This window comes from Microtus oregoni, unplaced genomic scaffold (assembly GCF_018167655.1).
Source record: "Microtus oregoni isolate MIOR12 unplaced genomic scaffold, Mior012 000001F_ref0000356, whole genome shotgun sequence".
NCBI lineage: Eukaryota > Metazoa > Chordata > Mammalia > Rodentia > Cricetidae > Microtus > Microtus oregoni.
Window position 1 is genome coordinate 12,313,549 of NW_024543060.1, and position 27,399 is coordinate 12,340,947.

Consider the following 27,399-nt stretch of genomic DNA (forward strand, 5'->3'; position numbering starts at 1 on the left):
CAGCACTGGTGCGAGACTATTCAAGGCTCTTGGGAAGTGTGCCAACAACCTTCATTTAGTCTACCAATGTAATAGGCAAATATATATTCTTGTTTGAACTGTATTTTAAATGCACAAATAACTCTACCACTTGAAGGAATAACAGGTGGATTCCTTCACAGAGTGAAAAAGTTTTCTTCAATGAAAGCAGCTGCTTTGAGCCTGTATGCGGAGTGAGGGGGAGAATACTTACTCATTTCTGCCAGTTTCTGCTGGAATTTGGAGTCCGCTGGGAGATGTTTACTGCAGATGAAAAAAATATATTTCAAGAGCATTCACGCAACTTCCTAGTAAATCTGCTTTCAATGACATTTCATGCTACTGCTTTGATTTAATCTCAAAAGTTTCCAAGTTATCTAAAATAAAGATGTCACAAATTTATGATTCTATGCATTTTAATGGTTCTTATAAAGCACAATATTTAGTATTTTTCAAGAGAAAGAATTTTTAAATTTAGAGTTAAATCAACAGCCGTGTAAGACCACATGCAGACTTCTAATAACTGAGTCGACATGAATTTCCGCAGGTGGCATCTGATTTCCATGGTGCTTCCCATCCTACCACTTCACACTTAGTATGTTGTTTTGTCTTGAGACAAGGGCTCACTATGTAGCTCTGGCTGCCCTTGAACTCACAGAGATCTACGTCTCTGCCTTCCGAGTGCCAGGATTAAAGGCATGTATCACCCTGGCCCACACCTACTCGTTTGTGGCTGTCCCCACAACACAGAACACTGACAGGACAGTGCTGAGCCTGCCTCTGTGCCCCACTCAGGGACCTGGAGCACCTCCAGGATTCCTACCTCCCATCTGCTTCATCGGCTCCCTCGATGTCGAAGCGCAGCTTTTTCAGTGGCTTGGGAGGGTTGCCACCTTCAGCACTTCTTTTGAGCACTCGGTCACTATTACACACCATCTGGTTTATTTTCTGGAACTTCTCAGATGTCTACAATTTACAGAGTTCTTATTTAAAAATCATTAAATAACATTTTGAAGTTAGCAGGTGTGAATTTTATTTTGAGGCATGTCAAAAGTCAGGCAAAAGGAATTTCTTAATTTAAATTCTCTGTCTTACTGGACTAAATGAGAGATTTTTTAAAAAAAAATTAACATAACTGTGCCAATTCTGCCTTCATTACACACCCACTCCTCCTGAGTCCTCCCACCTTTGTCAAGCAGCTCTGGTTCTCTGTCATCCCTGTGCTGTCAAATACTGGCTCGGCCTGTGGCCTTGCTGGGAGTCACCCCCACATGAAACCAGGACTTTTTCACAGAGGCAGCAGAGCTGAGTTAGATTTCTGGAAATACATGGTTTGATTTAGAGTAGTACATAGTGAGAAGGAAGGCCACAGGTGGTGTTTTGACACATCATATGTTGATGTACTACAAATCACCACTGATAATGGCATTTGTTGAAATGTTGATAATTCATGAAGGTTTTTAATAGCCAAAGACTTCACAGTTTTAGTCCAGGTGGTATTACTAGGCATGATGTGAGTTTGGTAAGAAGTGCCAGGGCACACCATACAACTTCACCCAGTAGATGAGTGTGTGGAAACAGCCCATCTCAGCTGCCTTTTCAAGACTGTCTCAGATATACATATTACATGTTACTTGAGTCAACAAATGAAGTCAGACTTTCATACACAGGTTAAATGTGATCTGATGGGTGCACTGGATAGGATAAGTTTCATTTAATGAAAATATATTTAGAGTACATACCAGCATGGCAGAAACCTAATCTCATGGCTCTATTAATATCTGGACAAATAGACATTTTCTCCTTTATTTTACAGGTTGTAGTAAGCAAGTTTGATGACTCTGTCACACACCTGCCTAACTCCAGCTGTATTTGCATGACTCCACAGCTCCTTTGTGAAGCTGGTAGCTGTAGCCCATCTTGAACCAGATGTCACAGCACTGAGTATTTGGAAAGTTGACTTTTACACTTCATTTAGCATGCAAACTTCAGCCTACCTCTATAGCAGTGGTTCTCAACCCGTGGGTTGTCACCCACCCTTCTGGCAAATTTCTATCTCCAAAAACATTTATTTTACAGTTCATAACAGTAGCAAAATTACAATTATGAAGTAGCAACAGAAACAACTTATGGACGGGAGTCAGCACAACATGAGGAGCCGTACTAAAGGGTCAAAGCATTAGGGAGGCTGAGAACCACTGCTCTGCAGTACGCTTTCATGTGTGCACACACTTGTCCTCTCTTTCTCTTTTCTCCTTTGTTTTCCCCTAAAACAATACTGTTGCTATGTAGCCCATGCTGGCCTACAAATCACCGTGAAGCCCGGGTTAGCCATTCCTTTAAAATGTTTTTATTTTACTGAAAATAGATATTGTTCAAACAATATATTTTCATCAGTTTCACCGCCCCCAACTTCTCTGATTTCTTCCATTTTCTCTTCCATTAGAATTCATGTCATTTTTGTTTCTTGTTATAAAACAAATATGCATCTAAATAATAATAATGATAAATTAAATAAGATAAAGCAAACTAAGATAGGACAAAACAAACAGAAGAAAAGAGCCAAAGAAAATGCACAAGGTGGGCTGGAGAGATGGCTCAGAGGTTAAGAGCATTGCCTGCTCTTCCAAAGGTCCTGAGTTCAATTCCCAGCAACCACGTGGTGGCTCACAACCATCTGTAATGGGGTCTGGTGCCCTCTTATGGCCTGCAGGCATACACAGAGACAGAATATTGTATACATAATAAATAAATAAAAAATATTTAAAAAAAAAAGAAAATGCACAAGGTACATATGGATGCAGAGACACACATGTTTGTACACATAAGAATCCCCTAAAAACACAAAACTGAAAGCTGTAATATATACACAAAGGACCTATAACGTTTAAAGAAAAAAGGAGCCCCATCAAAACCTCACGAAGACAAAGAACTTCCGTTTTGTGTGAGTCATCTACAACTGAGCATGGGACCTGCCCTTAAGTGTGTTTGTAGCCCCAAAGAGACTTCATTAGAGAAGAATTGTTTTCCATTTGTGAGCAGCCACGAATTCTTAATCCTCCCACCTGTCTTTCAAGTGTTGAGATTACAGATATATATATATATATATATATATATGTATGTATGTATGTATATGTATATGTATATATATACATATATATATAAAATTGTGATGGCTCATCATGAAACCAATTATTTAAAACCAAAATTTTATCTATTATTACACATGATGAGTGTGAATGTGAGCTTATGTACCATGGTGCACATGCCAAGGTCAGAGGACAAACTTTTGGAGTCAGTTTTCTCTTCTACCTTTTATGTGGGTTCTAGGCATCAAACTCAGACCACGAGGTTTATGCCGCAAGTACCTTTATGCTCTACACCATCGCACTATCTCAGTTCCTTGCTTATCAGAGAAAGACTAGCACTGAAAGGAAGGGAAGAAGGGAGTGGGCAAGTGGAGTGGAGAGAATAAATGAATGAGCGAGCATTAGAGCATTAAGTGTGTGGAAGGAGACCAGTAGCTAGAGACAAGCTGCTAATGCGTGGATATGGTGCCTCATTTCAGAGTACTTCATTTCAAATCCTAAATTACTGACTTTCGAAACTTGTGTAAACATTTAGATGAGATTATATGCATATACGTGGTACCATGTGGCCTTTGTCTTCCTGTTCCTAAAACCCTTGGAACTTCCTGAGTGATAAGGATGACAGGCCATCCTTTGTTCTAATAGAGAGAACCCTGATGGGCCCCTAGATAGCATCAGCATGGGGTCAGAATGTCAGAAAGACAAGCTGTGGTTAGAAACTGGGAATTTTCAACCACAGTTCCTAACCTCTAGGATGTGGAAAGTGGGTAGAGATTTAATTAATCAACTATCTGTACAAAATAAAATCCTTCAGCATCAGGACTGGGATAGCTCTTGAGCTGCTAACTCCACAGGAAGAGGTTAAGGACCCCAGTGGTCATCACCCTATGTGTCTTTTCATCTGTATCTTTTGTAATAAACTGTTAATGGTCAGTAAACCATTTTCCAGAATTTTGCAAATATTCTAACAAATGGTCAAACCAGAAAGATGTTACAAGGATCCTCTGACTTTTAGCCAATATGAATAGTGAACAAGGTGTCACCCAGGAACTTGCCACTTGTGACTGGCATCTGGGAGAAGGTAATGACCTTAGCCCTGGAACCTGTGGGATCCAAAGACAACTGGGTAATCAAGTCAAACTGAACTGAACTGGGTGATACCAGCTATGTATAGGGTTGGAGAGTACTGTGAACATAAAACACTTTATTATGTATACACATGACCATTTACATGTATTTTATATAATCTCAGAGAAATGTTTAGAAAACATCTTGGAAGTGTACCAGCTATGAATATTATTCAAAGTTAAACCTGATTTAAAAATAAATCACAGATGGCTCTCTCAATTTTATACAATATGACTAGAGAACATATCGGGCAATTGCATCTATACGCTCAGATTACAGCAATCTTCCATTCCTTTCTAGCTGCAGTATAAACCACTGATGTTCATATACGGATGTCCAACAACAAACCACCAAATAAAGGGAGGGAGATGCAGGGGCACATAGCACTTGCATCACAGTGCCCAATACATTTTATATAACATCCCATGACACCAGTTTTCATAGAAAGAAATACTCACCCCAAATGATTCACCAATTGAGACCAAGATTCTGTCAAGTTAAGATAAAACGTGAGTTAGTCGTGAAAACCAGACACAAACTGTGCAGATGTGTAGAGATGAGCATAGACACATCATTCTCAACCACCGCGAACCAAGGTTTCTGAGACCACTGACACTGTATCCGTTAGGATCGCTGTACTAGTGCTACTGTGACCAAAGCATGACGAACCAGCTGTTCGTTTGCTTCTTTCTGGGGTGGAGGATCAAACCCAAAGCTTCAAATACACTAGTCATGCATTCTACCATAGAACTATACCCCCAGACCTCTTAGACTGCAATAACTCTAGGTTTGTGGGGCATAATTCTATCATGGATTTTTAAAAAGTTTTAATATTATCATTACTTAGTTCTTCATAAATCAACAAATGTAATCTCATTCTAATTTAAGTTACATCAGATACAAACTTCTAAGTCAATAAATAAAATTTAAAAGATCAATAAGATGGCTCAGCAGGTAACAGTACTTGCAGCCAGTCCTGGTGACTTGAATTCAGTCCCTGAAATTCATGGCAGAGAGGATTACTCCAACTAGTTGTGTTCTAACCCAACAAGTGCATAGTAGCATGCAAAGCTCCCAGGTAAATAAATATAAAATAAAACAAAACAACAACAATACTAGTTTAAAAATTAAGGTCTGGTGAGAGTGCTCAGCAGGTATAGGCACTTGGTACACATATCTGGCAACCTGAATTCCATTGCCAAATCCCACACATCAAGGTGAACCGAGAGAACAGACTCTACAAAGCTAGCCTCTGAGCACATGTGTGCCATGGCATGCGAGCCCCACTCCCCTCAATAAATATAATTTTAAAAATGTATGCTTATAAAGTAATAATCAGACTTTAATTGGGGTTTTTATTGGTATGTAGTAAAAGTTACTTTTTAGGTGTTCTATAATTAGAGATCCTTATTATTCTAGTTGCTGTCATTTCAACCAAATCATTTATGGTTTAGTTTTGTTTCTAATTACATGGGGTTGAAACTGGGCACTTGTATATGTTAGGCTAGTGCTCTATCACCAAGCTATATCCTAAACCTTCTTTTGACAAGGTTTCACTGAGTTACCCTGCAGGTCCTGAGCTTATGATACTGTCTTCAGCCTCCTATGCAACTGAGATCGCAGGTCTATGTGACCAGACTCAATTATAGTTTATATTTTTGATAAGGAAGTTGGAAAAGTATTTCTTTATGTAGGCCTATAAAGAATTTAAAACATACACATGGAACTGGTAGCTCTGTAGACTTTACAGTCTTCCATTTCCTTGATAACTGACACCCTTCCATGAGTATCTGATTGATCAGAATACCTAATATGCTGTATGAACATACTGCTGCAATTCTCTAGAGCCTCAGCAGTGATTTACCAATTAGGATGCTCACAACAAAGCATGCTGGGCCTGGTGGTAGTACGTAGGAGGCTAAAGCAGTAAGACTGCTGTGCATTTGAGGCTATCCTGGGCTACATACTGAAAGCTCTAGCTTCAAAGAGGAAAAAGGGTAAGTATGCACATAGGAATACAGACACACACCCTTCCATTACATTTCCAGTTATTTTTTAACTTGGTATTTTTCTACAGAGTTTGAAATTTTAATCATAAGTGTGCATTACTCATGTAACTGAATGTACTACACAGGCATTTCCTAAAACGCGAATAGAGCCCTTTTCTCCCCATTTGTTTCTCTGGCCCACCAGGTATAAACTACGTATACTGAGAATTTCTGATGAAACTGCACTAATTATACTAGTTAATTGGCCTCCTACTTTATAAACATTAAGCCAATTTCAAACAGCCCATGATAACACATAATTAGTCAAATGAAGAACTTCAAAGCCAGAGATATGATTTGTCATTGTACAAAATCTTTCATCTGAGAATTTTAAACAGTTTCACATTCATTTTGCTGGGCCACAGCGACCTTCTGAAACAGAAATGCCCAGTGTAATGTAAGAAATCTACCAACAGAATTAAGAAAGGTACATTTTCTTAACTGACAGTAATCTGTACTTAATAAGACATCTTCATTTTAAAAAATTATTACTTTGCGTGTATATGATCTGTGTGTGTATGAATGTGGGCAAGCACGTCAAAATCAAAAAACAGTAATACTAAGATCCATAGAGCTTACAGCAAATTTAGAATAAAAATTAAAGGCATGATGATATATGCCTTTAATTACAGTACTCAGAAGTAGAGGCAGGTGGATCTCTGAATATGTAGCTTGCATGGTCTACATAGCAAGTTCCAGGCCAGCCACGGTCTACATAGTTGAGACCCTGCTTTAGACAGATAGACAGACAGACAGACAGACAGACAGACAGATGTATATAGACAGACAGATATAGAGTTAAGCTAAAATGATCTATTTAGATGGCTTATAAAACTAATAGTGTTTTAGTTGGGAGATGGTGGCACGTGCCTTTAATCCCAGCGCGAGGGACGCAGAGGCAGGTGTGTCTTTGAGTTCAAGGCCAGCTTGGTCTACAGAGCGAATTCCGTGACAGTCAAAACTGTTGCACAAAGAAACTTTATCCCAAACCCCCCCCCCAAAACAAACAAAAAAACAAAAAGAAACTATTAGTCTTTTGAGGCACACATAAATATTTGTTCTCAAACTTTGTATAGAAGAGACCTCAGGAGCTGGGCAACCTCATCAAGGTAAACACATTTTCTTTCTCCCCAAATTCTTTTCATACATTTACTTAACGTACATAAGGAAATTAGATACCCAACAGCCTAGCCCATTTTAAACAAAGAAAGGTTTACATTTTTATGCTTAAACCAAATGAAAGTAAGCGTTATTTTTTTTTTCAGCATTCCCTTAAAAAGGAAACACCAACCTTGATCTTGGAGTCATTTTTGTGGGTGTTGGCAGACCTTCTGAAATTTTATAAGGACTCTTTAGGGGTGATATATAGATGTTACCTCCAGGAATCCGTAAGGGTGAATTAGAAAACTTGTAAGGGCTTCGAGGAATGTGAGGTATTGGTGACAAGGTAGGAGGCTAGAGACATAACAAAAGGGGAAAAAGAAAAAGATAATTGATCTAATGTTTGGTGGGGATCCATTATTTTGTCATTAGAGTTTTCCAATTAAAGACTATTTCAACATACCCTGGTGGAGGCATACTGTAAAATATTTGTTTTAAGTCTCTGCATGAAAACCGAGTTATAGAATACTATAATGGAATCAAACTCCTCTTCTCTGATCAAAACACGCTTAAAGGTCTGAGGAAAAAATAATAATAAAAAAATCATGTTACATGAATTTAAGAACTCTTCTCTTTAAATTTTCTTTAAAAAGCTGTACATAGTTGTATAAAAAACCCCACATTTTATAAAGAAAACAATAATCTAGGCTTCTTTAGATTTAGATTATAGATGCACTATTCAAAGTGAAATGTCACCAAAGTGATCCAGAAAAAGAGCCTGACAGCCACAGAGAGAAAGCTTGCCATCCCTCAAGAGAGCTAGATAAGCTGTGCTGACCAAAGCCAACACTACAGCCCCCAGTATGTAGACAGCATTCACTGGCCTTAGCAACCCTCCCGTCTAAAGGGTTTAGGATGTGTGCACTGCTCCTTTATAAGAAGCAGACATTTAATAGCAACACTTTTTGCAACTCAATTTTACTTTATTTATTTACTAGTAGGGTCTAGCTATGCAATTCCATACTCATGGTACCTCTTTCTCACTTAGCATTCTAATAGGGATTATAGACCTGGGCCACTATGCCCAACTTATGTAAGTTTTAATTCGGTAAAACTAAAGAAATTTTATGGGATAAATCTGTTATACAACTTACATAACTAGATTTAGAAGACAACTCAAAATATACAAACAAAAAGATATCACTTTCAAAAATTCAGTGACAGATTGAAGCAATAACTCAGGACTCCCTGCTGCGCTCCAGGACTGTGTGAAATGTGTGTCATACTAAGTGTGTTTTACCATGATGACCTCTCTGTGGGAGAGAAAACTATAGACACAAAATGGGCTTACAATGGAAAATCTTATTATGTCTTAATAAGGATTCACTTACACTGTCTTTGCCAGTGGAAAAATAAAAATCAATATACTACAAAGTTTATTTTAAAATATCCTGGTTATTATTACATACAAGTATAGTTTTATTTATGAATTTCAAGTATGAATTTAGAGTTCATAGTTTGTCATAGTTTTCTAATTTCACTTTAGTTGCAAATAATTGACCAATATTATAAAATTAAATCAAAATATATGATCTCTAATAAACAACTGAAATCAATTATGAATACTGATTTATTTTCAAAGTCTTACCATGAGAGATTACCTACCTCCTGGGCAGCATGAGGAAGATCCTTGTATGCAGTTACGATGATTTTGAATTTAAGATCTATGTTCTTCACTTTGCAGATGCCATACATAGAGCACATCATAATCTAGGAAGGAAATGTGACAGACGCACTCAGAACTTTATTATAACACTACTTTTAAAAGTATTATTAGCTTCCTTTTGGCCTTAAAAGAAAGATATTTAATTTCTCCTAAGTTCCTCCCCTATTCTGAGCTCAGTTTGAAAGTCTATGAAAAGTGTTTAACCAAAACATCTGTATTTACAAAACAAAATGCAAGCAACTAACTCAATTACTCAGGACTGACTATCCAGTTTATTAAATTATCCTAACTTTAGCTCTGGCTCTTTAATATTTATCAAAAGTGTTGAAACTAGAACAAGATAATCATATGGCTTGTACTTTTTTAAAAGGTTGTGTGAAAAGGTCTTAACCTATTCCATGAAGTAACACATAATATTTTGGTGTGTAAGGACGTGCAGGTGACAGAGACCCTATACTGTTGACCATATTCTGATGTGATCTGAATATAGGTTGGTTTAGTTCTGTTGTTGAATTTTCATTAGGCTATATCCCTATGATAAAAGGATTTCCTATATGGTATCTTCAATAAAACTATTTTAAATGCAAACTAAGATTTAAAAATTATTCTCTGTGGCTTTAAATATCATTTTTTCAAATTTGAATGAGCTTTTTTGCCTAATTTAGTATTCATCATTTTTGTGACATTTTGCTCATGCCTGCTGTGACCAAGGATTCATACTATCTCTTGCTCAGTGGCTTACGATTGAGCCCCATACTAAGAATGCCATTCATGAAGTAGTGTCCCAATTGATATTCTTCTTCTATTTTAACATTTAAAATATCACGCATAAAAATCTGGGTTGCATTAGAGACCAGCCTGGTCTACAAGAGCTAGTTCCAGGACAGGCTCCAAAACCACAGAGAAACCCTGTCTCGAAAAACCAAAAAAAATAAAAAAAAAAAATCTGGGTTGCAAATGGAATATTTCTCTAGGTATCTGACTGGTGTAGAAAGTAGTAGGAACATAAAACCATAAATATCTATTTAAAAACCCAATGTGCTGCAACTTATACATCCAAATATATGCAAACTAATCCTTCTATAAATTTTTGCTTAAATTATCATTCTTGTTGGGAACATTATCAATCTTTATGGAAACAAGAGGATTATATGAGAATATTATGAAAAATTGAAAAATTATGTACCGATAAAATAACCAAGATGAAACAGAAAAGTTCCTCAAACTATGCAAACTGCCAACCCTGACTAAAAAAAAAAATTTTTAAAAGAAAACCTAACTCTGAATTATTAAACAGTAAGTATTCACAAACAAAAGCCTATGCCCACAAGGCTTCAGTGGTGAATTCAGTGAAATTTCCAGAAGACTCGCTATCAATAATTTCTTCAAAAATTCCTCTGAAATTATTAGTTCCCAACTAATTTTGTGGGGTCAATATTTTGCTGATACCAAAACCACACAGAACAATGCACATAAAGCAACTAAATGGCTCAAGATGAAATAAAAACCATTTCCTTTATTATTGAAAAGAAAAAATACTTAGGAATATATTTAATAAAATAAGTGTCAGATTTGCATTCTGAAAACTATAAAACATTATTAAAACCTAAAAGAGTAGAAGAATATCACATATGCACTGACTGAAGACTTTGTGTTAAGGTGGCAAATAGCCCCTCAAACTGACATATTATTCCATGAAATTTCTTTCAAAATCTTCAGAGAAAGTGACAAATCAGTCCTAAAATTCATAGGGAAATGTAAGTTTCAGGCCAGTTAAACTGATCTTGAAAAGAGAATGAAATACAGTCATGTCCCTCTACTACAAAAATCAGAATGCTATCTATAGTGACGCAGACTGTATTTTCAGCAGAATAGCTGTGCAACAAAAAGAATTGAGACTTTCATAAGTATACATATGTACATCTAAAAATCAATAAATTTCAAAAGCTGTCAACAGAAAAGTAAGAAAAAAGAAGAGGCATTTCATGAAATGGGGGTGGGGAGCGCTCAGTGGAGTGCTTAACCACTAAGTAAGAGGCTCTGTTAAACTCCTAACATCAGGAAACGAAGATGGGAAAGAGGAAGAAAATGGGAGAGGAAATGGCGTTAGAATAACTAGTTTTTCCCAGCACCTAAATGAAGTAGATAGATTCCCTGCTGTACACTATGTGTGAAACCAATTGTGGATTGACATTTACAAGTAAAATCTGAGAGTATAAAACTCTTGGGGAAGCTGAGTGGGGCACACCTTTAATCCCAGCATTTGGGTGGCAGAGGCAGACAGCTCTCTGTGAGTTCGAGGACAGCCTGGTCGGTCTACAGAGCAAGTTTTAGGACAGACAGGATCCAAAGCTACATAGAGAAACTTTGTCTTGAAAAACCAAAACCAAACCAAAACAACAAACAAACAAACAAACAAACAAAAACTCTTGGAGAAAAGGGATGTCTTAATGACTTCAAACTTCACAATGTTTTTGTTTGGATAACAACAAAGTACTAGTTACAAAAGAAAAAAGTAACCTGAATGTCATGAGAAGTAAAACTTAAAGAAAGTGAAACAACTCAAGAGGATAAAACATTTGTGGACCATGAATCTCACAGGGAAACATATAAGCAGAATATATATATTTTTAAAAAAATCCCTGCAGCCTGGTGTGGTGGTTCATTCCTTTAATCCCAGCACTCAGGAGGAAGATTGGACCCATCTCCATGAGTTTGAGACTGACCTTGCAACACCATGTCTATTGAGAAAGGTTTTTTGTTTCTGTTTCTGTTTTTTGTTTTGTTTTTGATTTTTGGAGACAGTGTTGAACTTACTCCATAGGCCAGACTAGCCTAGAACTCAGACATCTACCTGTCTCTGCCTCCCTAGTGCTGGGATTAAAGACGTCAGCTATCATGCCTGGCTAGTGTGATCTTAACACACACTTCTCTAAAGAAGATGTTCAATATTATTAGTGATCGGCTACACTTGCCTGTAACCCCATGCCCAGGGCCTCTGGCCCCCACAGGCACTGCAAACACATACACATACCCACACCTAGAAATACACATAAATACATAATTATAATAATAAAAAACATTTAAAATAGAACACAAAGTGGTATAGCCATTTTGGAAAATAACCCAGCCATTCCTCAAAAAAGTAAATATTTATCATACAACCCAGATTGTGGTGGTAGCTGGGCAACTCTAGAAAAACACTAAAACCACTGAATTATACATTTTACATATATGCTTTGAGTGGAATATGAATTACATTAATACGCTGTTAGTCACCCCTCCAAATGTTGTTCTTATCCCCTTTCAAAAAAGAAAGGAAGCTATGAAGGATCTTTCTATAAGTCCACCTTCCCTTTCCTTCCTCCCTCCCCCCTTCCTGTTTTGGATTCCTGATTCCTTTTTCTTCTTCCTCCTCCTCCTCCTCCTCTTTTTTTTTCCTTTTGATTTTATGTATAATATTTTATGTATAATATGCAAATCCTTCACCACTGAGCTACATCACCAGCCTTTTTACTACTTTTACTTTGGGACAGGGTCTTACTAAGTTGTCCCAGATGGCCTTGAGCTGTCACATAGTACTGGCAGTCCTCAAATTTGTGAGTCTTCAGCCTCAGTCTCTTGAGAATAGTGGTGATTACAGGCATATGTCACCACTCCTGGTTAGACCAGCTGGTTTCTGGCTCATGTTATTTCCCCACTGAAAACAAATCTAGCTTATCACAATACAGAAAAGGCTTATGCTAAATGGGTTACTTGGCAATTTTTAAGTACATAATGTCTGTCTTAATTAAAATATACATATAAAATATGAAGCTCATATTTGTAAGAAGAATAACAAAAAATATAAATGGTATCCAACAAGTGACGATACAGATTACTAAACTAATGCAGTTGTTCACTTGAATTTAATCTTTACATGGGAAATCAGCACACAGTTAAGAGTAGTAGAAAGAAATGATGGTGAAGTGATTAACTTCCTTACCTGGTCCAAATGCCGGTCTTTCATGAGCTCATACTCGTTTTGCAGTGTATGCTGAAACAGAGTCCAGATAATATGCTCTAGGTCTGGATGATCAGACAGAAGGCGTGCACATAGTGTATTTAGTCGGAGATATGCTAGACGGTATACTGCAGACATAAGGGAATGAAGCCTGTTTACTGTTCATTTTCAATATGAGTGGATTTTTTAAACATTAAATTCCTTTATAATATTATAAGCAGCATTTTTAACAGTAACCTAGCCTCTAAGACTATTTTCCTTATGAATAAATGATTCCTAGCATTAGTAGTGTTATATACACAAGGCTCAATCATACTTGCTGAATTGGCTATTATATTATGAAACCAAGGCAGAGAGGAAAGGTCATATGATATTGTGAAACTAGGTAAACCAAATAAAATGTTTTGGCTCTGTAGGTAATCACTCAGCATAGATGTTGAAAATTTCCATTAACAATATTAGATTATTTTTAAAATAATAGAATTGCAAATGATTATTCTTTTTTCAATCTTAAGAGAGAAAAAAATCATTCCATGCATATCTCCATAAATACCAATGGTGCATACTCGTGAAAACTGTGAACTGTATCAGTGCAACATAACACTGAAGAGAAGCTTAGTTTATGACTTTGGAGAGAAGGAATTTGTATTTTTATCCATTCACTTTCCATGTAAAGATTCGTGGTTCAAAATGTTCCTTTAAAGATTTGTACAGGGTAAACAGACCTTTTCAAAGCTAATAATTTATCCCCAAAGGTTTGAAACTTTACTCTATGTCAGACATGACAAGGCATTGTTAAAATGAAGGACCTATGGTCTTAATGTTGATTTCTGAATGAAGAGATCTAGGTGCTATCCCCAATTTCCTCATCCATACAACTTTCTGGCTGGATTTTATTGGTTAGGAACTGCCCTTTGAAAATTCCTATATTCAACTCAAGGCCAAATCTTACTACTCAGAATTTTTGTAACTTGAATAAAATCGAGATAAGCCTTATCACAAAGGAATCCGGCCTTTCACTCTGGCAAAGAGCTTCAAGTATGTGAAGACTTTCCTATGCATATACAGCAAAGATTTGCAAGGTGGACCTTGCTATTCTACTAAACTTGCACATAACCACAGAATGTTTATAACCTGATTAGTGGACTTCTTAAATGTCCTAAATATCCAAGAAATATGTCTGTAATGGGTAGTACTACACTACATTATCTCAACTCTAGACAAACATGTGAAAAGCAAAATAGTACTTGCGTATTTCCAAATACTAAGTTAAGACATAACGGAGACAATAACACTAATGTAGCATTTTCTTAGTATTTACTATATGCTAGGCCCTACTGAAAACATTTTATATGTACTAATTATCCCCTAATCCCCAATAAGGTAATATTCTTAAAGGGCAGATTATTTCTTTTTTCATTTTGTAAGTGAAGAAACTGAGACATGGAGATATTAAGTGAGGTGCTCAGGGTCACAGATCGTAGTACTGCAGCCATGACTCAACCCAGTAAACCTTGGTCCAGAGTCCGTGCTCTTGAAAGTAATCTTCTACTAACCTTTTTTGTAAAACAGGGAAAGGGAGGTAGATTTCAATGGCTTCTGAGTATGGAAGGTTGAGGCTGCTTGTGTCTCTGTATTTGCAGCAGAATTGACATGTGCAGTTGAACTTCTTTTCTTTGGGGATCTTAGAGGAGAAAGATACCTAGAGATATACAAAGATTAAGTCTTCATTCTTCATTTCTCTCTCACACACACACATGCACATGTGAGTTGTGTTCAATTATATACCTGTACTCAGACACATTTTACCTATTTGATCTAATACTGTATACCAAATTCCATAAATTAGCAGGGTGGTGGTGCATGTCTTTAATCCCTGCACTCGGGAGGCAGAGGCAGGCGGATCTCTGTGAGTTCGAGGCCAGCCTAGTCTACAAGAGCTAGTTCCAAGGCAGAATCCAAAGCTACAGAGAAACCCTGTCTCGAAAACCACCCCCCAAAAAAATATTCCATGAGTTAGCTATTTAAATACAAGCTGGGAAAGTTAGCTTAACAGGAAAAATATGCTGCTACCTTTCAAACTTCAATCTCCCCGAGTTCCCTTTAGTTCACAAAACTGTACTTAACTTGTACAAAATCAGGTCTCCCTTGAGTGCCAGATACAACTATCTAGTTTTGAAATGGATAGTACTACTTGAATCTCAAACCTTCAAAGGCTAAAGCAGAACTCTGGGTTCCTTCACCCAGTTTTTCCCATCTCAAACAAATTTCACTACAAAGCATCTAGTGTTTAAAAGTAAAAAGCCTAGCAATAAAATTTTTAAGTGTCTCCATTTGTCTGATTCTTCATATATGCTGTAAATCAAATCAATGCAAAACCTGTTATTTTTATCGTAAAATACATTTCAGACCTTTCATTTCTATCTTTAATGCTTATGTCAGACCAAGTCACCCTTACCCCTCATTTGAGATACTTAAAGTCTTCAAACCTTTTTCTCCATTTTCTCATCTTGACATTTTCTAGCCCTCAAAACTAAATGTATTTCAAATACTACCCAGAATAGTCTCTTAATACAAATTATACACAATTGCATCTGTGTCTGAATGGTTGCCCACTACCTTTATAAACTCCGTATAGCCCATGGGGACTTAGAGACCCTAATGCCCCTTCTACCTTACCTTTACTACACTGACTAGGACCCATCTACCTTAGACTTCTTTCTAGTCTCCAATTCCATCAATTTCCCCAAACAAGACGACCTTTGCCTGGTTGGCATTCAGTTGCCTTTCAGGTCTCTAGTGAAAATATCACTTCATCAGAAAAGGGAAGCCTCTTGAAATCCTGTCACTTCTCTGTCTCTCCTTCATGACACTCCATCTGTTTCACTTACAGCACTAAGACTAAATGGACTTATGGGAGTTTATTTGTTTACTGCTTCCTTCCTCCAAGATGCAAAGCCCTATGAGGGAGAAGGACCAAGCATCTAACTTACCAGTAACTGGCACTGTTAACCTAGCACTTACCAGATAACTTTTTACTGACTTAAAGGAAAATATAAAGTTGACTTAAGTGAATATTACTTAGCAATCAAACTCATACATGAATCCAATGTCTCTGTGAGCTAGAATACTTAGAAGTTCCTATGGAAATGGTCCCTATGTTAACTGTGGAATACTGTATTTCTACAGAATCTGGTACAAACATTACGCACATTTCCATGAAAGGCAGTAGCTGGATTGAAAAAAGTCTTCAAACTTGAAAGGACTGAAAAAACATGGGTGTTGGCAGACTACTTGGTTCATTTCTGTTTACCTTACTTCCCTCATTCCTCTGCTACCTTACAAGGCCGGGCTGGACACTTAATGAAAAATAGGAATCTTAAGTACTTATGCAAATGCACAAAATATAGAGACCCCCCCAATAAATATTAGTCAGTGGTTTCTTCTCTCATCATGACCCACACTAACAATGTGCAATATTCCACACTACTCCCTATACTTATGCTATACCTCACCCCAAATGGTCTGATAGATACTCTCTGAAACATTGTTTCCTGCTTTCTGGCTGTTTTATATGCAGGCCAGTTCTGACTTGTGGGGCATTTTCTCTTGCTTTTCCAATTTTCATGTTGATATCATGTCTAATCATTAAAGCCTATCTAAAATGGCACCATGTCTGTAATGAAAAATTCCCCATTACACCAAGTCCATGTGATTCAGCAGCCTTGTAATTCTTTCTATGAGCTTATTTAGGTTATGTATCTTACATTCTTCTTAAAGAAAAAACAATGTCTTATGCAAAACTCCAGTCCTACAATTTCTATATAGCGCTCTGCATTTCCCTTACGGTCGGATATCTCTAAGGTCTGAAAGGATGACGCAATGCGTTTCTGCTTACATGTCTGCTGCAGTGTGGTTACTCTGGAGAGGAAGGCTGAGAGGACAAGCAGACTCAGGCTGCTCAGGTCCTTCTCCGTCCTTGGATTGCTTAATGAGATCAAATAAAGGTGAGTCCTGGACGAGAGAAAATGGAATTATAACAACATCAGCAAGCAGGTTTTCTCCGAGTACATATCAAAACTATGTTACTTGGCACGGTTAAGCACTTTTAACTTTGGATAGAATAAAATCCTTTACTCCATTTTGAAATTCTTGCTTTCCAATTTTGATATTGTATGCACACACCCAAAAATAGGAAAATGTATGATCTTAAATATTCCTCTAACATTGAATAAATGTGTCTTGGCTTTTGATTTTTTTGGGGGGGGAATATTCACTTACACACAAACATACACACACACAATGAGAAGTATCAGTAATAAAACCAAAGTTTATCAGGATTCATTCATTGATGCTTCAAATATGCCTTATGCTCATGGACTGAGGTAATTTTATCAACAATTTGGTTGAATCTTTTTGACTATGATATATCACATGAGGTAGCATCATGTTTGGATGTAACAAATTTTGGGCTCGGGGCTGGGAAATAGCCCAGAGATAGAAGGACTTCTTAGGCTGACTCAGTCCCCAAAACAACAAAAAAAGCTTTGATTTTGAAGCACTTCAAATTTCAGAGGTTTGGCTAGTGATGTGTATAACCTTACTAGGAAAGAAAGCAGAATTTAGACAAAAGACACACAAAATATTAAAATAATGTAAAAAGAAAATATTACATCTATAAGCAGAATTTAATAAAGCTGAAAACAAAGATAAAATATATGGTTTATTATCAACAGAGATTAACAACTATCACTTACAATAACAGAGCACAACTAAAGTTGATAAAGAGAAGAGAGCTACTCAGTGCTAGGAACTAAGAGTGGAACATGATATAAAAGATAGAAAAGATAGCAAGGGACCTAAAAACAATTTTATGTCAATAAATTAGAAACAGACTATATTTTAAAAATTCTACAAAAACAAATTATCAAAGCTCAATGAAAAAAATAATATAATTTACATAATCTTGCCACTGGTAAAAATTTGAATCAGAGCCGGGCAGTGGTGGCACACACTTTTAATCCCAGCACTCAGGAGGCAGAGGCAGGCAGATCTTTATGAGTCTGAGGCTAGCCTGGTCTACATACAGAGCTAGTTCTAGGACAGCCAGGGCTACACAAAGAAACCCTGTCTCAAAAAAACAAAACAAATCAATAAATGTGAATCAGTAATTTAAAACTGCCCCACAAAGAAAAGCCCTTTTAGGTTTTACCAGGAAATTTTATCAAAACCTCAAAGGAAAGATAAACTTGTTTTTAGTTGAACTCTCTCTAAATTGAGAAAATGTAAACATTTTCATATCTCCTTTTATGAAGTTAGTATATCAAAAGAAATTACAACCATCTCTTATGTTGTTAAGGAAAGACTTTGAAACTGGAAAAAACCGAGAAGTCTGAGTTTGGAGGAACAGATCAGTGGTTAAAAGTAGGTGCTGCTTTTACAGGAACCAAGTCAGTTCCCAGCACACATATAACCTCACAACCGCCTTAACTTCAGCTCCAGGGGACTCAATACTCTCTTCTGGCCTCTGTGGGCATCTGCACATGTACATATACACACACATGCTGATGCATATGCACAAATAAAAATAAAATAAATCTTAAGAACAAACAAACCAGCCTACAAGTCATAATGAAAAAGACAACAAATCTGAACTCACATAAACTGGAAACTATTAATTATTCCATTCAACTTACTCTTTAAAAATAAGCAATGCCAGCGAAAGATGGCAAACATAAGAAGGCATGAACTACGAGCAAAGCGAATGTGAGAGGATGTCAGATATATAACCTGAATTCAGTGCTAACTACTTTATCTGATAAATGGGTAAATGAAAGCCCAACAAGGAAGAGCCAACAGACAAATAAAATCAACTCTTTTTAAAAAGATTACTTTATGTGTATGGGGGCTTTGCCTGAATGCATGTGCACGTTTATGTCTATGTACCTTTATGTGTATGGCTGCTTTGCCTGAATGCATGTCTATGTATCATGTGCACATTTTGTTTCAGATGTCCTAGAACTAGATGGTTATGTGTCATGTGCACTCTGGGAATCTCAGATCCTCTGGATGAACAGGGAGTGCACTGAACCACAGAGACATCTTTCTAGTCCCCCATATGAACTTTTTACTCTTGAGAAGGTCTAGAAGCCATGATACCAGATGTCTTGGGCTGTAAGGCAAAAGGGGAATTAACAACAGGAAGATTGCAGAACTCCAAGATAAATTAAATAACAAGACATTTGCCTCCTCTTCTCCTGTCTATAGTGATGAAAAAATGGAGATTAGATGAGCATAAAACTGAACTGCTTGCCCTGAAGTCTGCAGACAGAATCTAAGAAGGAACCACCATAATAAAGAAGGTAGCATTCAAGAAAGGATTTGATCACACATGTTATACATCTCATACTGCTTCCTTCTCCACAGTCAAGGATGTTTGGGACTATGGTCATATCCTCTAGGCATGAAAACATATGCATCAAGCTGAGTAAATGTTGACTCTAAGAGAAAAGAACTGCAGGTATTAGCAAACCAAAGGCTTTACAAGAGAATTATATCCATGCAAGTCACCACAAAGTCAAAATCCCTTCCTGGGTAAACACAGCCTCCGGCTAACTTGTAGTGATTACACTTAAACATGAATGCCAATCAAGTAATCAGGAAAGTTTTTACTGTGAAAGTACCAAAGCAAACCAAACAAAAAGCACTTTGAGAGAAACATTTCAGGAAAGAAGAAATGTAAAAAGAAAGAAAACCCAACAACTTAATTTACAGATGGTTGTTACCTCTAATATGGGTGTTAAAATGAAACCCAGGTCCTCTACAAGAGCAACAAATGCTCTTAATGGCTGGCTGAGCCATCTCTCCAGTTCTGGTTTGTTTGTTTTTGAGACACTCACTGTGAAGCTGTCTGGCCTGAACTTGCTATGTAGACCAAGTAGGCCTCCAATTCATATATCCCCTCTGCCTCCTTAGTTCTGAGATTAATGACATGTTCCCATACCCAGCAGGGTTCATTTTTCTTAATTGTTGAGATATTTAGGTAAGAGTATTTAAACTACAATATTGTAAAATCAAATGATATAATGCTAAGAATTTGGACTAGGGTTTAACAAAGTATCATATAAATATTTGATGACATTATGGTTATAGTCTAATTTTAACTACAAAAGCCAATAACAAAGGACAGTATATCTTTTCAAACATAAACATATGCCTAGTAATCCATCTATCCACCAGTACATATGTGCATTTTGTCCAGAAGTATTGATCTATCACTCAGCATCTTTACTCTATGTACAGTGTGAACTAATCATTCTCTATCACAAAATAACAAGATCAAAGAACTCCCTTCTTCTCCCTTTCTGTGCTTGCTCCTTCCCTGTCTTGAATATTCTTTGACCAGAGCATTCCAAGGCTCAACCCACACCACATTCTCATCTCCTCTAACAGCACCTCCCAAGTATCTTGTCAAGAGGGCTGTAACTCCCACTGCTTCTTACCTGTAACTGATCTATTCTTATAGCACTGGTCATTACTTCTTACTACATTTGCTTACTTGCTTATTAACTATCTCTAAGTCAAGATTCAGGACAGTGCATTTTGTCTGTCGTTCACAACAGTTATTTCTAATGCTTAAAACTGCTTTGCAAACATTAGGAGCTGAATGAGTATTTACTGAATAAATGGAATGGAGTGAGAAGAATAAAGTTCTCCAAATTTCTTGAGATTAATTCTATCTTAATGTAAAGATAAGGTTAAAAAATTCTACCTTAAAGTATATAAGAATAGTTATATACTCTTTTAAATCCCATAAACATAATTTTAAGTCAGGCGTGGTGGTGTGTACCTTTAATCACAGCAGAGGTAGATGGATCTTTGTAAGTTCCAGGCCAGCCTGGACCACACACCATGAGTTCCAGGATAGTTAAACATAGGCAGTGCAACACTGCCTCAAACAAACTCCTTCTTCTTCTAATTCTCCCCTCACAATACTAGTCAAATAATAATATGCATCGTCTCACAAGTATAAGCATGCCAGCTGTTTCAGAGTACCTTCCCAAATGCTTTCTTTAGAGAACAAAGCATGGAGGAACACAACCGTGGATTCTGTACAGCCTGGACTGAAAAGAAACGACTTGAAACTGTAAACCATCAGTCTCTGAACAAACAGCAAGCAAATACGAAGCACTGAGGCCAGAGGCCAGAAAAGACATGCTTCCTAGCCTCTTTGTGGAGAGTCTAGTGGGAAGGAACAGGCAGTAATTAAGTAAGAAAGTAACGTTATGATTACAAATTCAGAAAGTGCTATAAAGTATCGGTAAATATCTGCAAAATCCGCAAAAGTTTATAGTGTGGGAGAATAAATATTTTAAGGGGAACTGACACAATGTGAGAAACAGACATTAAAAGGGGAACAAGGCATGAGGAGTCTTGAAAGGAAGTCAGATTGTGATGAAATTAAAAAATGCTTGGCCAAATTTTGTAAAAAAAAAAAAAGAAGAAAGAAAAAAGGAAGAGAAAGTTATAAGTGAATGAGGAAGCATAACAAGGGCAGTTCAAAAGTCAGGAATAAAAGTGCTGGCACTGCTGAAATGAGGAGACATGAACTGTCTATTCCATGTTATGACTAAGGTTTACAAAGACGAATATCTTATGATTAAATGACCACAATTAGAGAAATTTCCTCAAATAATCCTTGACTCTTAACTGCGATCTTTATGTCAAAAAAAAAATCAAAATTACAAGATTCTGCCTAAGAGAATTTCACTGGGCAGTGGAGGAGAGGGTGCCTAAACTGGCCTTGTCCCATAGTCACACTGATGAATAATATCTTGAATATACCATAGAACCTTCATCCACCGACAGATGGAGAAAGAGACAGAGACCCACATTGGAGCACTGGACTGAGCTCCCAAGGTCCAGTTGAAGAGCAGAAGGAGGGAGAATATGACCAAGGAAGTCAAGACCGTGAGGGGTTGGTCCACCCACTGAGACAGTGTGCCTGTCTAATGGCAGCTCACCAAACCCTGCTGGACTGGGACTGAACGAGGATGGGATCAAACTGGACCCTCTGAATGTGGCTGACAATTGGGGCAGACTGAGAAGCCAATGATAATGGCATTGGGATTTGTCTCTACTGCATGTACTGGCTTTTTGGGATCCTGGTCTATTTGGATGCACACCTTCCTAAGCCTGGATGGAGCGGGGAGGGCCTTAGACTTCCCACAGGGCAGGGTACCCTGCCCTTTCTTAGGACTGGAGGGGGAGAGGGAGGTTGAGTAAGAGAGTAGGAGGAGGGAGGAAGTGGAAATTTTGAATGGTATTATTTATAAAGCAATAAAAAATAAAAAAATGCACTTGCCTAGCATGCAAAATCAAACAAAGCCCCATGTTAGCACTTGAAGCATTTCACTGGCCTTGCTTTCGGATGTTTCACTTTTAAGAGACCTAGAGTTCACAAGACTTTATAAGCCTTGTAATTTCTCAGAACTTGAACTCATTTAAGAAAAGCTCTTGAACAGCAACAGAATATCGTTCCATTGTAGGCAACTTGCTTTCTATGTGTACGGCCCTGGATTCAATACCTACATCAACAGCACAACATAAAACAAGTCCAACTCCTATCTTCTTCTTTCCTATCTCCACCATGTCCACCCTCAGCCACTTGCCATACAGAAAAGAGACATGGACACACAAAGACACAGCACATGTGTACATGCATGCACATGTATAATCTATCTCCGCAGGAACTATGAACTATATTATTCCATTCTGAAGTAAGTTCCTAAAGAGTAACTATCTTTTCTTAAATAGTAATATTATAAAAGCTCAATTTTCTGTCTCCTTATATTTCTAAAGAACTTTTAAATTTTCCCTCAATTTTATTTTCTAAAATAACAACTATACTAAATAATCATAACTAAATAACTAAAATAATAAACTAGTAACCAAAGCAAGTCTGAGGTGTTTCAGATGCACAGTTTCTACTGTGACATCACAAAGTCCCTAATTCCTAATGGCCAAATGCTGAAAGAAGAATTTTGGTTCTCCTTTTTCAAGCAATTTGACTATATATATATCACATTCAAATGAATTTAAGAAAACTCATTTTAATTATACATTAGACTTTCTAGACAAAAGTTTCATGTTGGCCATTAAGAATTATACACTGTAAGAAAGATGACCAAGTGGTCTATCATCCCTAAATTTCATAAACTATGGTAATTATGATTTGACAACACAAAGACATCACTACATACTTCCATCTGTTTCTTTCATAATTAAAAGTCTACCTTCATGATTCTCTTGTGTTTAATAAGAACACAAGTTAATGCTTACTGAGCATCTACTAGGCTTTATGCTACTTTACAAACATTCCTTTATTTAGTCCTTAGACAGTAGATACTATTATTCTATGCATTTCACAGATAAAGAATCTGAGGCAAGGAAGTTAACATACATGTCCATATGCCTTGTGAATGGTGTAGCGGGGGCTCAAACCCAAGGCTCCTAGAGCTTGTGCTGCTGTGACTATACTAGGATGCAAGCTACATTCCTTTGTTCATCTTCTCTGTTCTTCCTCTGCAACACGCTCATGCTTTTTGTTTGTTTCATCTTGGTTTTTTTTTTTAAAGATTTATTTATTTATTTATTATGTATACAGTGTTCTGTCTGTCTGTATGTTTGCAGACCTGAAGAGGGTACCAGATCTCACTATAGATGGTTGTGAGCCACCATGTAGTTGCTGGGAATTGAACTCAGGACCTCAGGAATAGCAGTCAGTGCTCTTAACCTCTGAGCCATCTCTCCAGCCCATTTGTTTTGTTTTTTGAGACAGGATTTCTCTGTGTCAAAGTCCTTGCTGCCTGAAATTCTCTTTGTAGGCCAGGTTGGCCTTGAAATCACAGAGATCCACCTGACTCTGCCTCTTGGGTGCTGGGATTAAAGGCACGTGAGACATGCCTTTTTTTTTTAAAGATTCATTTATTATGTATATGGTGTTCTGCCTACATATATGAATGCATGCCAGAAGAGGGTACCGGATCTCATTATTTATGGTAATCAACCACCATGTGGTTGCTGGGAATCGAACTCAGGACCTCTGGAAGAGCAGTTAGTGAGAGTTCTTAACCTCTGAACTATCTTTCTGCCCCTTGTCAATATGTTTTTAAAACCATGTTTCTACCCTATTATCTCCCCCTAATTGCAGTTCCATCTCTTAAAATCTCATCAATCATTCATCTGAAGACACCAAGACATAAAGCACATTTATGGTAGTCCCTACTACATAGAGTTATTAATAATCTAAACAAAAGCCTTGGTACTATTACATTTAGATCTGGATTGTGTCCCAAATACTCATGTTAAAAGTTTGGTCTTCAATCTATGCCACTATTAGGAGGAGGTAAAACTTTTAGAAGGTATAGCCTAGTGGGAAGAAGTGAGGTCACTAAAGGTATGATATTGAAGGGGATTTTGTAATCCTGGCCCCTTCTCTCTGCTTCCTGTACTATGTATTTTTGGCCTCAATGTTCTGTCCAGCTTTAAGACTCAAAACAATGGAGAGCAACCTTTGAACCATGAGCCAAAAATAAACTTTACTCCTTTTAAGTGGATTTTCTCTGGTATTTTGTCAGAGACAGAAAACTAACACATGGGTAAAGAAGGTGGCACATAACAAACCAACAGGTACTCTGCCCTAATGCTATAGTAAAGCACCAATGACTTCATTTACACTCTTTTAGTTCCACGCTAAAGAAGACACTATTTCTTTTACTGCTCTTTTAAAAATATGAAAAGTAGCTAAGAGTAAACTGCTAGGCACAGTAAATGATAGGTACAGAATTTGGTCTAAAGCTATTGAACTCTAGAGTCCCTATTTTTTGGTTTTGTTTTTAGCTTTTGTGTTATACTTTATAGTCTAATAAATAAAACAGATTTGTAAATAAAAATATCAACAGAGTAGTTAATTACACAATATTAAAATGTACAAGGTATACAGAAAACAAAGGAGCAACACTTAACTCAAATCAGGTGTGTTAGGGAAAACAACTTAGACTTCATGCCTGAGGCAAATCCCAAAGAAAGATTAAGTTATTTTAAGTGAAAAGGAACAGGGCACAGAAACAGAAGAGGAATTACGACCCTAGAGAAACTTTATGTAGTTCATTAATAATAATAATAATAATAAAGATCCATTTTCCATTTTAAAATGAAATCCCTAAGGCTAGGTAGTTTACTAAGAGATTTAGTTAGCTGGAAGTTCTGGAGCCTGACTGTGTAAACGTCACGGTGCAGGCCCTGCTGAGCCCCCCTGCCTGTGTCACCTCAGGCTAGAGGGAATCCTATGAAAGACGAGTAATTAGATGGTAGGACGGGAAGTTAGAGACTAAGAGGGGCCTGGCTCTCTTGTAACAAGCTCTACATCAGCACACTGATTCTAAATAGTTAAACCATAGCAAGGCTGTAACAAACAAGATGATACATGTAAAGTGCTTAAATGGCACATAAGCCCTTAAGAAAGCAATTATTAGTTCCACAAAACTAAAACACAAACGGTGTAACAAGGAAGCAATAAATGATAAACTTACTCGAGGATATCTAAGGAGGTGACTAACAAGTTCTACGTAAGACTTTGAAAGAATCTTCCAAATAAAATTCCAGGATCTGATATAATGAACACTCAGTAATAGTTTTTATATCAGTAAATCTTCTATCAGTAACATTAGTAAGTAATATGGCCACATCATGGAATAAGCTAAATACAGCAAGTCACAAATAAGAAAGCCGATGACAGAATTTGCTTTCTAGCAGACACAGCATGCAACCTTCACAGCCTGCGTCCAGGATCATCCAATAACTTCTAACAGTGATTCTTTACATGTTTGTGTATTATATCGACCACCTACCCCTAAACTGTGCCACCAAGGGATATGTCAAAAGTGACAACATGAGACGTCTGAAGTTATTGGCAGTTTCCATCTTAGGAGATCTTGCTTCTGAGATGGGGGAACCAGCTGCTATATAACAAAGCAGCTCTGGGCAGGCCCATGTGGCAAAGCCTCTGGCCATCAGCCATGGGAGTAAACCTTGAAGCCAATCAGTAAAGCTGGTTGACAACTTCAAGATCTCTCATGAAAAAATATGAGCCAAAATCACACATCTATGGTACTTCCTGACCTTCAGAAATTCATGATAATAAACATTTATTGTTTTAATTGCCAATAGAAAACTAATACCTCAATCAATAACTAATACAGCCAAAATTTGATTTTTAAAGCCACTATGAAGAAATAAAATGCTGGTATTTTTCTCTGTAGCACTGCTGCCACCAGCACTCAGGCACTGCCTCACGACATTACTTATCTGCTTAAACTAACTGTCAGTGTAATTGTTCTCTACATATTTGCTGCTTTGGTAACTAATCCTGTGAAGGAAACCAGATTCTCACTGTCAGTAAGATTACTGTGAATCTCATCAAATAAACAATACTGCCAGAAAAGTGGAAGCTGTAAGTTTATTCTAAATGACCTTCCATAATTAGTATGTACTTCTAAAGCAAGCACAAACTTCTCCTGAGATTAAAAAATGTCAAGACTATTCAGACACAGTGCTCCTAACAGAGATTCTGATTGCCCAAGGAGAAGGGAAGTCTCCAGTGCTGGTAGAAAAACTAACAATGGGGAAGCAACAGCAGGAACTGCTACTGTGTGCTGGTGTTTTAAGGAATATATTATTGGATCTACATTACAGGAAATGTTTTTGTACTATCCGAAGCCACTGTTTTGCCTCACAAAAGGAAACTAGGATAGAAAATAGAAAACTTCTGGCCTTGGCCTTTCTGCTAGCTCTTTTCCATTTATTTCTCCAGTCCTTTAATAGTGATATTCCCCTAGATACTTTGCCAATATGCTGCTAGAGCTACTGTTGTGGGTTTACCTACATCTGTATATTTCCAAATAGATATTAGGACCAAAGTATTCTTTCACTGCAAGTCCACACTTCCAATTGGATCCTAAAGATTCCCATGTGAATATATGACAAATGTCTCAACTATAGCACATGAACAAGAATACTCATTCCCTTCACCACTAGTCAGTTTTGATTCTGCCCAGTACTGTTGGGATAGCTATGCTATCAACCACCAATCTCTGATCTCTCTACAGATATGGAAATCATCCTTAGTAATCCTTCATTTCCTTTAGGCTTCTAAACTTCACTCACTTTTTTTTTAAAGCACGTTTTAGTCTTTGTATTTAAAACTGCCTTCCTATGGTCTACATA

General features: G+C 37.2%; 1 protein-coding gene across 1 annotated transcript in view; it reads right to left on the reverse strand.

Moving 5' to 3' along the window:
- Rb1 (RB transcriptional corepressor 1) overlaps nucleotides 1-27,399 on the reverse strand; it is a 126,382-nt gene that overhangs the window by 4,812 nt on the left and 94,171 nt on the right. Inside the window, exons 18-26 of the mRNA XM_041668636.1 lie at nucleotides 17,012-17,127; nucleotides 14,670-14,815; nucleotides 13,096-13,241; nucleotides 9,050-9,154; nucleotides 7,848-7,961; nucleotides 7,575-7,738; nucleotides 4,694-4,724; nucleotides 842-984; nucleotides 233-282 (exon numbers count right to left, since the gene is read on the reverse strand). Coding sequence (XP_041524570.1) covers nucleotides 233-282; nucleotides 842-984; nucleotides 4,694-4,724; nucleotides 7,575-7,738; nucleotides 7,848-7,961; nucleotides 9,050-9,154; nucleotides 13,096-13,241; nucleotides 14,670-14,815; nucleotides 17,012-17,127 — 1,015 coding nt within the window. The remainder of the gene's footprint in view (nucleotides 1-232; nucleotides 283-841; nucleotides 985-4,693; nucleotides 4,725-7,574; nucleotides 7,739-7,847; nucleotides 7,962-9,049; nucleotides 9,155-13,095; nucleotides 13,242-14,669; nucleotides 14,816-17,011; nucleotides 17,128-27,399) is intronic.